Source organism: Aptenodytes patagonicus, chromosome 5 (genome assembly GCF_965638725.1).
Source record: "Aptenodytes patagonicus chromosome 5, bAptPat1.pri.cur, whole genome shotgun sequence".
NCBI classification, from domain to species: Eukaryota; Metazoa; Chordata; class Aves; order Sphenisciformes; family Spheniscidae; genus Aptenodytes; species Aptenodytes patagonicus.
The window spans coordinates 48,760,221-48,774,155 of record NC_134953.1 but is presented as its reverse complement, the minus strand read 5'-3'; the positions used below and the strand labels follow the sequence as shown (position 1 = coordinate 48,774,155).

At 37.8% G+C, this 13,935-nt stretch overlaps 1 protein-coding gene across 5 annotated transcripts in view; it reads right to left on the bottom strand.

Moving 5' to 3' along the window:
• The window catches only part of RABGAP1L (RAB GTPase activating protein 1 like), a 265,566-nt gene that overhangs the window by 81,028 nt on the left and 170,603 nt on the right, over positions 1-13,935 (bottom strand). For all 5 annotated transcript variants that reach the window (XM_076339624.1, XM_076339623.1, XM_076339626.1 and 2 more), the window contains one exon: positions 11,631-11,672. In XM_076339624.1, the coding sequence (XP_076195739.1) occupies positions 11,631-11,672 (42 nt within the window). The remainder of the gene's footprint in view (positions 1-11,630; positions 11,673-13,935) is intronic.

Here is a 13,935-nt window from a genome sequence, read left to right as displayed (position 1 = left end):
CGGATCTAAAACACATTAATTGCAAACACTTCTATTTAAGCTCTAAACATAATCTGTCTAATATGTCAAGAAAAAACATTAAAAGTACTTAGTTAAAATACTAATGCCAAGTAAAAATCCATAGCATGGGGTCATTGAATTGAAATAATAAATATGTTCATGAGTAGTTAAAACATGAAAATCATTTTAATTTACCATGAACAAGCCTAGATAAGTACTACAAAAAGCAGAGAAAATTAGAAAAATTAATTAATTGCATTCAGTCTGATACACCACCCATAGTGGACTCCTTTCAAATACCGGTAAATTTTCTTGGATGAGAATTTTTTTTTTTTTTTAAATGACATTATTACCAAAAAGAGCCCCATCCACACAGGTCACCTTGGCTCACGGTGACACATGAAGCAGGTGGGAAAATGGTTAAAGCAGAACAAACAGAAGTCATAGGTCAAAGATGACAGATGATGACAATGAGGCCTCAATGATTTATCCTCTGGTGATATGGGATTTAAGTCAACTAAAGCACCCGCAAATTTTGTGCAATACTGAATAAGCTGTTTAATACAGGTGGTCTTCTGAAAGCTGATTTAAGTATCTCAGGTTGTGAAACACTATTTTGCAGATGAAAATCTTCTGTATGGACTACACCACAGAGCAGGGTTCTGAAGAGGTGGAGGCTACAGCAATTCTGTCTAGGCTGAGATTAGGGGTATTTACTGAGGTCCTTTTCAAGAGAAGCTATGCACAACTCTCTTAAGAAAAAAAGAAACCATAACCAACACACGTTTCATTCCAGTTTAAGATTATAGTGAAGATCGTGATGGGAACTCTCCTATACTTTCCAAACTCCATCAGCATGCAGTTCCAGAGATACTGGTTTATTATCTAGTTTGTTATTATGTGTATAGGTAAACACCACAATGCTCATCAGTTATCTATCACAGGTTAAATTCTCAGCTTACCAGACTGTATGTTTGTAGGGTGAGAGGGTATAAAGGAAAGGAAGTAGCTTTTCATGGTTTTTCTGAAATTTTAAAGTGTTTCCATCTAACTTAAACACGCGCTGGTAAAAGTGATATTCTAGAAACATCAGGTTCTATCTTCCACATGAGAATGAAAACATTGCTCAAAACATTAAAAAGGAAGAAATAAGAGCATTATACTGTCTGTATTGGGAAGCAAGTCACAGAACTGACTAGAAGCATAGAGATGAATGGGCAGAGTCACTGGTGACTTGTGGGCAAAACAGGCAAGAGGACAGATAATTCAGAGCACCGTCCATGTAAAAAGCCTTAAATTCTTCCTTGCGTATATCAGACTTTAATAAGCTAGTAGCTAACTCTCATACTTATAAAAATTCAGGTTTGGTTAATTTTGGATAAGGTCTGGGCTTATGAAAAATGGAATGGCGTGATTATTAAATAGAGGCTTTAATTCTAGAAAGTTATAATAGAATCCAATAGTTAGAGGCTAAAACCAGATGAATTCAGGTTATAAATAAGGTGCAAATTTTTAGTAATGAGGAAAATTAACTACAGGATTAGCCTCCCAAGAGATGTGGTCTCCTACTATCATTACAATTTTTACATCAGGCCTAGATTTCATGTTTAAAAAGAGGTCCCTAAAATAAAAAATTTCCAAGGCTTGACAAAAAAACCCTTAATTATCAACTGAAATCCAACGCTCCGTGTTTTTCAGGAACTCCTTTCACACAGGACAATTCTGTCATTCAGATGTGCAGTTTGAGACTTTTTACACTCCCTACCATTCTTAGACACTTCTACATCCTAACTGAATATGACATTTTATTTTTATCCATGTCTGACCAGGAATTGTGATTTTTCCTTCATGTAGGCTTCAATACTCTTATTGATGCCATTAGATTACTGTCCTGTATTCTTCAGAAGGGCCTGACTGAAGTCAACATAAAAACTGAAAATGGCCCAAACTTGCACACTAAGTAGAATGTCTTAGGGTAAACACGTATTACTCATGCTTTAACTTCCATATTGCAGGCTATCTGGTCTTTTAAGTACAGTTAAATTCTGTTTCTGGCCTTCCTATCCATGAAATGTCTGTTTGCTCACATGGTATTGATACAGTTAAGATCCACTCAGACACATATAGCTGATGTCCACTGAACTCAGATGAAGTGACTAATGGCAAAATATTCTCAAAGCAAATAAAATAATATAGAATATGACTTGAAATTATTTGTATTTTCTGAATTTTGTAACAAGATACCAAGGATCTTTATGGGGGGTCCTTTATAAAACTCTGTACTTTAAAATATGCCAAAGTAGAGGTGACCCCCTTTTTATGGAACATACATATATACACACACACGTATGTATATAAAAACTGAGAAAATATTTGGGGAAGGCACATGGGATTCCAAGGAAAACGATGGGTTTCTATCTACTATTTTATGATGGTCAAAGTGAGAGCTTTGTGCTTCTTGGACTGTTTGCTATGGGCAAAAAAGTATGTGTCATCATGATAGTGCAGATTCTATCTTTAATATTTTGCCAAGAGTGCACAAAGCCTGAACACAAACGTGTTAGTTTTAGGTGTTCATACTGGTTTAGTTCCCAGATAACAGTGTTCTCACTTGCATGTTTAACAAGGCATGACAACTTGCTGTAAAAACTGGCAACCTGCCCACCTTGCATAATTTTAAACCTACAACCCTATGTGAGCACTATAGATTTCTTTCTCCCTCTCCGCTTCCTCTGCCTGCCCACATTCTCCCTGTGCAAGCGGCCCAGCCTTTTCCATGTCCTCCCTCTGCCCCGTCCTTCCTGCAAAAGCACTGCTAGTCTCGCTTCCTATCCTGTGCTTTGTGTTGACAAGAATATCAAATTTTTACCATAATGGGGCACAGTACTGCAAGGTCAGTACTGAGATAAACTAAACGTTTTCATAATTGCTATATGAATTGCTAATTGATCAATGCCGATGTATGATAACATCTCTCTTTTCTATGTCAACTTATCTTAAAAAAAAAAAAAAAAGGAATTGGATTGCCTTTAACATTTTAGTGGCAAAGATTACTGACTTTGAAAAGCTAAATAGAATCTAAAACTGGAAGAACAAAGAAGAGAGTTCTCTTTCAAGTTTATTCCTATAAAAGGATAAGACAAATTCTGCACCAGAACAACTGTGAAAATCCATATGAATTACATCATGTCCACAACAAGACCTTCACCTCTCACCTTACCAGAAATTACTTTGTCCTTTCTGTTCTTCAGGTCTAATCACAGCTATGTAATCTGGATTTAGTGAAGTTTACATCTTTATCATTATTAGGAAGAACACAATAAGACAATTAATTTTCATAGTAGATTACATCAGCAATCTGTGCTGGGGTCCATGCTTGTTGGGACTATTCTTAAATGGCTTGGAAAAGAGGGTGAATCGTGAACTGACCGTGTTTGCAAATGCTACTAAATTATCCAGGGTTTTAAAGACAGAGGCATACAGTAAAGAATTGCAGAAGGACCGTAAGAGACAGAATGACTGGGCAATAGTATGGTAAATGAAAGTCAATGTAGATAAATGTAAATTGATGCATATGGAGAATAGTATCAATTTCACATATAAATGATAGACTCTGAGCTGACAAGCTACTCAGTAATGAATCTTGGAGTCACTGTGGACAGTTCTATGAAAATATCAGCTCGGTGCACAGCAGAGGTCAACAAAATAAATCAAATGGTAAGAAATAACAGGAAAGGAATAGAGATCTAAACAGAGAACGCCATCATGAGTGGCGTGGAGAAAGTGAAGAGGTACCAACTGTCCAAAATGCCTTCAACACAGGAACCAGGAACCTCACATAAAACTCATAGGTGACAGGTTCAAAGCAAACAAAACGAAGCACATCTTCACACAATCCATAATTAAGCTGAGAAAATCTCTGTGGCTACTAGTTTCATGTGTTCAGAAAGTCACCGGACAAACCCATGGAATAACAATCCATACTGAGTTATTAAACATGAGACGACTACTTTCTCAGAATGTCCCTGAGACACAAACTGCTAGAGAAAAAAGGAGTATTATTGCCCTGTTCTTACAGTCTTTCCTGTGTATCCACTGTTGGCAACAAGATACTGGGGTAGATAAGCCTACAAGTCTGATCTGGAATGACTATTTTCATGGTTTTATTTACTTCAATTACATACTTCAGAAAAAAATTTCCCACAGAATCACAAGATTTGCTAGGTACGAGTCATATACAGGATACTGAAAAAAAAAAAAATTTATATATATATCTCTCTATATATCTCAGAACTATATGTAGTCCTGAAAACACCATCTCCAGTTTCCAATAGCTAGAAATTATGAACAAACAGTATAATGGGGAAGTGGCATTAATATATAAATCAGGGTTCAGTGCTGCTAAAGAAATGCAGTCCAACGAATTTCATGCTTTCTCTGCTTTCAGTCTTCTACTCCTTTACAAAGAGAACACCTCAAAATTAAAAATTTACAGTGAACATTCAGCTAATAGAAATTGAACTGACTTTAGGTGTGAGGAGAAGATCAAATGAGCTGAGAAAGTAACTAGTCAGGACAGGATGGATTTTTAGCATGCAAATAAAGGTGGACATTAAAAATAGAAAACTGGTTATATTTGGGCTAGAAAATCAATAGTCTGGAAGTTGATTGATTCTGGACATTTTCAGGTACAGATTTCTCTTTCTAAATATATAATCTCCAACAAGTCACCACCTGCTGTTTTTTTGTGGTAGGGGGAGTGGGGCTGGGGGAGGAATTCTTCAGCCCAGCAAAACCTACAGTTTAAGGACCTCCTCGATTTAGGAACTAGAAATATAAAAGCAGTGATCTGAGAGCCTCTTAAAAAGTGAACTTCTTGTCCTCTGCCTAATGGAGAAGACCTTGAAAAAAGAACAATCGGCTCTGATCTCTAGCACCAAAGAGTCAGGATCCACTTCTGCACCAGAAGCTTCGGGGCTGATCCTGGGATCAGCTACATAAAGAAGCTATAAAAAATTTGGTATAAAGGGCAACATCTATTTTGTCTTAGATTCTAATGTGGACACTTCTTTTTTATCTTGAAAAAAGCCTTTTGAGGATTTACTGCACTTACAGAGTGGACTAAACCAGATCGCCTAGAATCAAAACCAGTTTAGGTTGGAAGGGAACCCTCTATGTCACTTCATCCAACCTCCGGCTTAAAGCAGTGCTAATTTAAAAATCAGTTCAGGCTCCTCAAGTCACTGAAAATGCAAAGTAAGAGTGACGGTATGCAGAGAGAGAATGAAATAGCTGTTTTATCTCTTGGAGACATGGCCTAACCTCTGTTGCCTACACAGTCAAGTGCACTTTTCATGTGATACCTCTCAAAAAGTTATAATTGTCACAATTTCACCCCCAACTGAAAGGCAATTCACATTTTTTCATTATCTGCATTGACAATATGCAAGTTTTACCTAAAATAAGCACCTGTCCAGTCTTTATTGACATCCTTGGATGTTTAGCTAGTAAGATTATACAAAATATCAGTATCTTATTTCAGTTAGATATGGAAGAGTTCAGTTGTTCAACTTAACTGTTCCTCTTATGCTGCTTGTTTTCATTTGACTGATAAAACTTATTTCATTACTTGCTGTTATGACTTGAACCCTTTGGCTTTTTCTTTGTTTGTTTTCTTAAAAGACTATGCTACTTTTTAAACACTAATGCCCCAGACTAGATAGCGGCAAGTGATAATTTCAGAAGCAGGTGATAAAGGGAGGCGTAATCTCAAGGGATGTCACACTGGCCACTTTGGTTTACACTGCAAGCCACACAGCTCCCTGAAGGAATAGATATAACTTACCCATGAACAGCAGGACCTAAGGTGCACAAAAATGGATGACTGCTCTGGCTATCTTTGGGTATGTCCACTTCTCATGAGCATAAATTTTTGCGCTATGCCTTTAACACAGAACAAAATGTCAGATCTGATTTTAAAGTTCTGGGTTGGTGCAAGTGGTAATTCAGGAGATAAATGATGGACAAAATCTGAGACAGGTTAGGTCAGATGTCTATCCAAAGAACATAATGTCTTGAAAGTGAAAAAAGAAAACCTACAATTCACTATATGTTCATTAAGAAATGAAATGTAAATGTATACAGAAGTACAGCATAATTTTATTCAAAATTTGTGCTCTTACACAAATCCACATCTAAGGTGGTGAAATAGTATTTGTGGAACTCCCTGGTTAGTCATGAATACTATTCCATATAAACATAAGAGAACAATACAATCCTCATAGTTATCAGATAAAGTAGATTTTTTAGAAGTAAGGAAATACAACACTAATACAAAAAAGATAGTATGACCTCTCTTAAAGATCCAGTCATCATCACCTCTAAAAAGATTAATACAGAATTGAGGAGATGCAGAAGAAAACTACTAAGATGGTCTAGCGTTCAAGACAACTAAGAGTATTGGTTTATTCAGTAAACAATATGAATGGTATCTATAAATACTTCAAAGTGATAAACACTAGCGTGAGTGTCGCTGGAAGGGGACTATTTAAGATAAAGGACAATGCTGATATAAGAGTAGAGGAGTGTAAAATGATCAGTAATAAATCTAAACCGGAATAAGGGAAATGGCCTTCCACCAGCGATATTGCTGCTGTTACTAGTTTATGAAATGGATGCCATGTCACATAATGGCATAATATAGCAGAGGAGCATTTCTTTGGCCCAGGAGGTCTTTTTCACTTCAGATACAGAATGATATAAAGATAACAAATAACCCTCCTTAGCCAAGGTAATTTTGACACCTTTTTTTTTTTTTAAATCTAGGGAGCCTCTGTATCAACTACTTGAATTAATAGCATCATCTGCTGTCCCTGCCATTGGAACTGGTATGCTTCTCCCTAATCTGTTGGGCACAGACTGACACAAACAGCGTTGAGACTGAAAGGTGGCAACAGAAATAACCAAGAATTACAACTGTCTTGTTTGTGTAATATACAGTTATCACTTGATAACATGCAGTGAGGAGTGTAAGAACTCATAAGCACCATTAGAAATGCTGCTCACATTCACCCGAGTTCAAGGAACAATATATAAAAGTACTGGTTTTAAGATAATATATGTACTGAAGTGAATCTCTCTAAAATGCACTGTCTGGGAAACATAAGCAGTAACAAATACATTATTGTTTCTCACTATTTTCTACCCATTTCAATTTGAATATTATACACCTTCCTGATCAAAACTGGCTTTCCTCTGGCATTAAGCAACATGTTTTTAACGGTCACCCAGATGAAAGTTCAATAACCTAAGTGTTGACCTTAAGTGCTGTTATGAATCACACTCCGTGAGTAGATGAACCCTCAAAAAGAAAGTTTGGATATGGATCTATTTTAAAACCCTGTGGTTCATTCTTGCATTTCCAGTTAACGTGTACTCTTCCCTGCCTTTTCAGTAGTTAGCAACTACAACAGTAGTTAATCTAGAGCCTGATTTCTCCACAATCACATATTTTAATACTTGTCTCAGTTTGCTAATTCCAAAATAAAGTATGCATTTAGCCGTTTTTGCTAAGGTAGCAAGATCAGAAAGAGAAGATTAAGGAAATAATTACTGAAATGTTAAAATATGAAAGAAAGCTTATTATTGATATTTTTTTCTTGGTATATGTGAAGATTTTAATGTTTACTTTGTAATTTCCAAGAAAGAAACTAACGAGTTGATGACAAAAGGGATCGGAAAGCATGCTGGCACTGGAATGATACATTTTCCTCTGTCATTCTCAATTAATGGTCTTAACTGGGATTTTAAAAATGAAAATATCAATGTTGTTTGTTGAGTTGTTCTAAACCACAGTTTTCTACGCTGCCTTTTTCAACACTGGAGTTCTTTTCACGCCCCAGTGCTTCCCTGTATTTTCTGATGCTCAGAAAATGAAAGGAGAGAGATTTGATTTTTTATCAGCTCAGCTTACTAAATGTTAATTCAGGTGCAGTCTCTACATGACGTAACTAAATTATTAATGTCAAACTGTAAAATACTGCCACCAGCTGGCGAGCCTGACAGATGCGTATACTGTGGAGTACACAAAAAGTACTGACATGCATCAGAAAGCATAACATTTGGGTGCTACAGAAAAAAAAAGGACTGTGCTTTTCCTTCAGTAAGAAATCAGATTAATGCCGTATTACAAATGACGGCCTGCATAGCTAAAGAGCTTTAATCCTCTAGCTGTTCATTGCTACAATCATACTCAGAATGTGGGAAGAGGAAAGGGAAAGGATTCTCCTCGTGTCTTAAATACATGTTTATTTTCCGAAGATTACTGCATCAAGATGTCTCGGGTAATTGGTCACAGAAGTAGTACAGTCATTTCAAAACTAACAAGCATTCACTTTGAATACTAGCAGCTGGTTGTAACAGTGAGAAACTGCACTGAATATAAGGGAGTTCAAGATAAAAGCTTCTATTCTGTTGCTATTTAATGAGGGATCGTGAGGCACATGCCTCACAAGGAAGTGAGGAAAATGGCATTTACACAGTAAAGACTCGGATATTCCACTGATGAAGGATTCCCTCCTCCAAATTAAAAATAATCCAAAAGATTCTGGATGAGAGAATAATCGCTCTGTTTTACCAAAGAACAAATCCTTAGGAGTTGTTTTCATTCACTTCAGAATCAGAGAGAAACAAGACCTTAGAAACACACAGTTTTTAAAGTGGTTGTTCTGCAGCATGCACAGTCAGTTTCTGTAACTTCAAAGGACCGGTATGCTAAACCACTTAGTTTCTAATGATTAGGAGAGATTATGAACACATTTGAATAGGAAAAAAAATTACCTCAGGTCTCAGAGTACAAAATTATTTTCTTCCCTAATAGAACAGCAATTCCTGCTGAAAGCAAATCATATACTAATTCAATTGTATATAATCACCAGCTCCATCTTGGTACCACTATGGAACTGTGCTCTTACGTGAGTGTTTCTGACTTAGAATCTTATCTTACTTACCTGTATTTTCTTTGTACTTGTTTTTGGCTGCAATATAGATATACTTTCTCAGGATAACACCTCCCTTACCATTTAGACCCTATTATTGCCAGAACAGGCAGATACAGCATACTGCATGCATATATATATATATAAATATATATATATATATAAGAACTGCTATAAGCAGAATTAAAACCAACTCTTAAAACTCTTAAACTTAGAAAACAGTTATAATAAGACTGACAAAATACTTTCTTGAATTTTCCTCTTCTGGAGCAGCCAAAGAGAAATGTTCAATTGGATAAGCAGTGTGTTGTGGAATATATATAAAATTAAAAGACTGAGCACTTTCTGTTAAAAGAAATTGGGCTAATTATTCAACACAAAAAATTTCCTTATTTGCAGTATGATATCCGTGAGTTAAGGATTTTAGTCCTTTCCAACATCATCACATTTTTTAAACAGTTGTTCTGCTGCTAACCTCAGTTCAACCATTCCCACTATCAGCAGCAGGAAACGTAAGGAAACAGACCGCTGGGTGTATACCCACAGTCTCAAAGCCATCCTTCATAACTGAATTGAACCAAGTTCTCCTTTCCTGAAAACACTGACAGCCATTTTCAGCTCCGTGCAAGTACTCCTCCTTTTCTTTCTTCTTCAGTTTTAAGATCCATAAGCTGGTATCTCTACCTCTTTCCAGAACCTGTTCCTACTACTACAGAAGCATACCTGTTGGGTGTCACTTGGATGCTTGCTTTCATTTCTTTTACTATCTATCGTGCCATAACCTACTAGATTTCCCTTAGCACACACTTCCCTCCCCGCTTTTTACAAATTCAGCTTTGTGTAGGAACACTTCCCTGGAAATGTACATTAAACAAATTTCCTGTTTATAGGTGACTTCATTTAATACATACACTCATATAGAAAATCACAACACCATTTGACACATTAACTGTGTTAGTGTAAAACACAAGTTATTTTGCACATTTCCTTACCATAATGCTACATACTATCTCATACCTACACTGCAGTACTTCACGCAAGTTGCCCGACCTCAAGTGAAAATGTTTTGAAATTTCCAATTGTTCTGTTCCCCATATTATAAGACTTCCATTTCTCTCTTGACATTACAAATATATTTGATACCAAATAATATTCAATCACGTTTCTTGAATAGCTATATGAAAGAACCCAGCCACAAAATAAATATGCTGCGAAATGAATCAGAATTGTTTTCTTAACAGTAATTACACGAGACATTTAAATCCTTAGACTGCACTCCTTGTTCCAGGAACTTTATGACATGATTAAGTTTAATAAAAACAGATCTACTGTAAGTACAATTTTGAAGACATCTCTACCCAAATGGATGATATTTCTCCTCTGTTCCCTCCTCCAGAAGTCCCACTATTATTGTTCCCTTAGACATGATACATTAAGCTAAGAAAATATTCCATTGTATTGGGTTTGCGTGGCAAGGTTTTGGTAGTGGGGGGGCTACAGGGCTGGCTTCTGTGAGAAGCTGCTAGAAGCTTCCCCTATGTCCAATAGAGCCAATGCCAGCTGGCTCCAAAATGGACCCACTGCTGGCCAAGGCCGAGCCCATCGGTGATGGTGGTAGCGCCTCTGTGATAACATATTTAAGAACGGGGAAAGAAAAACCTGCTGAACTGCAGCCGGAGAGAGGAGTGAGAATATGTGGGAGAAACAACTCTGCAGACACCAAGGTCAGTGAAGAAGGAGGGGGAGGAGGTGCTCCAGGCACGAGAGCAGAGATTCCCCTGCAGCCCATGGTGAAGACCATGGTGAGGCAGGCTGTCCCCCTGCAGCCCATGGAGGTTAACGGTGGAGCAGATATCCACCTTCAGCCTGTGGAGGACCCCATGCTGGAGCAGGTGGATGTACCTGTGGGGAGGCTGTGACCCTGTGGGAAGCCCGCGCTGGAGCAGGCTCCTGGCAGGACCTGTGGACCCGTGGAGAGAGGAGCCCACACTGGAGCAGGTTTGCTGGCAGGACTTATGACCCCATGGGGGACCCACACTGGAGCAGTCTGTTCCTGAAGGACTGCACCCCATGAAAGGGACCCATGCTGGAGCGGTTTGTGAAGAATTGCAACCCGTGGGAAGGACTCACGTTGGAGAAGTTCGTGGAGAACTGTCTCCCATGGGAGGGACCCCACGCTGGAGCATGGCAAGAGTGTGAGGAGTTCTCCCCCTGAGGAGGAAGGAGTAGCAGAGACAATGTGTGATGAACTGACCACAACCCCCACTCCCTGTCCCCCTGTGCTGCTGGCGGGGGGAGGTAGAAAAAATGGGGAGTGAAGTTAAGCTCGGGAAGAAGAGAAGGGTGGGGGGAAGGTGTTTTAAAGATTTGGGTTTATTTCTCACTATCCTATTTGATTGTTAATAAATGAAACTAATTTCCCCAAGTCGAGTCTGTTTTGCCCGTGATGGTAATTGGTGAGTGATCTCCCTGTCCTTATCTTGACCCACGAGCCTTTTGTTATATTTTCTCTCCTCTGTCCAGCTGAGGAGGGGAGTGATAGAGCGGCTTTGGTGGGCACCTGGCATTCAGCCAGGGTCAACCCACCACATCCATACAGTTTAGAAAAAAACAAACTTCTGATCAATGACCTACCTTTAAGAGAGCCAAGGCCACATGGAAGATTATGTTCATACCCTGAAAATAAGAACAAAAAGACTTCAGTCAGTCCCAGCACACAAATCTCTCCTTTCCATTACTAAGTAGCATCATAACTAGATGCTGCAAATCTCTAGGGAATGCTTCCCTTTTCCCTGCTACCCTTCAAAGTTCATCATTAACGTCCCAAGGCAGTTTCCAAACTCCCAGCTGGGGAAGATGATGGCTCTTTGGAGCTTTTGGAATCTCACTGTTCAATTTGTCAGGTGCTATGGATGTGACAAGATATCCCTCCATCGTTTCAGTATCTGTCAATGCTGGTTTTCATTAACAGTGCAGAATATTGTAACAAGCAGGGTATGAAGAAAATGTAATAAATATTCTAGTTGATAGGATTTCTGCCAAGTAACTGAGCTTAGCTGTGATTAATCATGTACAATCTTTCATGCTCAAACTGTAAAAAAACAAAACAAAACAAAATTCCACAAGTACAAAATATACCTTTTTTCTGTTATCAGCCAAAATCAAAACTATTTCATAGGTAAGCAAATTGATGTCTGTATCAAATAGTCTGCTTTCTGGTTTGCAAAAGCTGGGAATACAAGTGTACAGACATTCATTCAGTGAATAATACGACGACAATGTCCGATTATTTGAAAATCAAAGAAAGTAAAAACCACTCCACTGACTATAGAGGGGTGAAAAAGGCTACATTTCCACTTACATTGTATACAAAAATAAGAAATATTACTCCTCTGCTTTTGTTCAACATCTTATTTTGACAATCAAGACCTCGAGATTTTCCCTGGGGAAAGGTGAACACATACCCTGAATGAGGCTCCTTTGGAGCAGCCTAACTGAAACTACTCTTGGGGTCCTGCTTGGAAAACTAGCCAGGGGCAGCTCAGGCCAGAGGACACGAGACGACAGCCTTGCTGGCAGTGCACACATTGCCTCTACTGATGGAAGAGACTCTCCTGTCTGTAGCCTACATATCTTGATTATTTAAGATTATAAATAGCTTTGTGTTCATCCAAATATGAAAAATACCATATGCAATTCTCATTTGCTGTACTATATACTTTGTGTTCAGGCTGTTTTCCTAGATTATATTTTACAAATCTTCTTGCCTGCTTGTTTAATGGCATGATAAATCTTGTCTTGTAATGTCTTTCAGAGCTGATATCTAAAAACGCGTCAACAGATTTGCACACAAGCAATACTGCCACTGCAATACATATTGTTGTGGGATAACAACAGGACTTTTTATAAGGGAACCTTCTCCAAGAAATTTCTGCTTCTGCAATTGAGTATTTTTCCAAGCCTCTTCCTGAAAGCCTGAAACCATATTTCTATAAAAATTAGCTTTTATAAAAATCTGCAGAGACTTTTCACAGGCATTCTTGGGAAGAAATTCTATTTTTTTTACATGGATAGTATGGTGCCTTGAAGGGATTTTACCATTAATGAGTCTTGGAAATGCTACAACATTAGACATAATGAATATTGCAACACTCTGTGAATTACTTTGCAATTCGATGCATAATCATTATGATAACAAACTGACTTTTTCCACTAGAGGTCACAATTGTAGCAGGACTGAACCTTGCTCCATTAATAGGAACCCTTCTTCAAAATGGGATAACAAATATTTCAAGTACAACAGCAGTTATTTTGCTTTTTATACTTTTTAATAGAAAAAATGTCTGGCTGTGAATTTCAGTCATGACACTGATAATACTAGAGCACCAGCAGCAGTAAAGTAAGTTCATAGTACTCTCAGTTTTATTCCAAATATCAATCTGAAGTCAATAGTTCATTCCACACAGTCATGACATTACAACTTTTATTTCGTAACAGAGAGGATTTGATGTGAACATACAATCTATAAATGAGAGGCATAACTACAAGCCATCACAAACATTGTGTTTTCTTCTTAACTAACTGATTGATCAGATTTTGTTATTTTATGAGTAGAAGTATTATGTCTAATTGTTGGATTACTGAGGAATTAGTGTCCCGTGTATTTTCTGGCAACTACCAAAAAAAAAAAACCAACAGAAAGAAAACCAACCCAGTTTTCATTTATTTTTTAAATAATTTTTTTTCTGATTTGCCTGAAACTCATATTGTTCCTGAATTCAAACTAATCAAACTCTCTCCTGGTACTCCTCTTATATGATCACTCTTCACATGGATAGCAAACGCAGCAGAAATAGGTTTCCTCCTGCCTTGAGAATCCCCAGCTCTTCTTCTAGCCCCACTGGGCAAGGGGCAGCTCACAGACTCCCTCATGTTACTT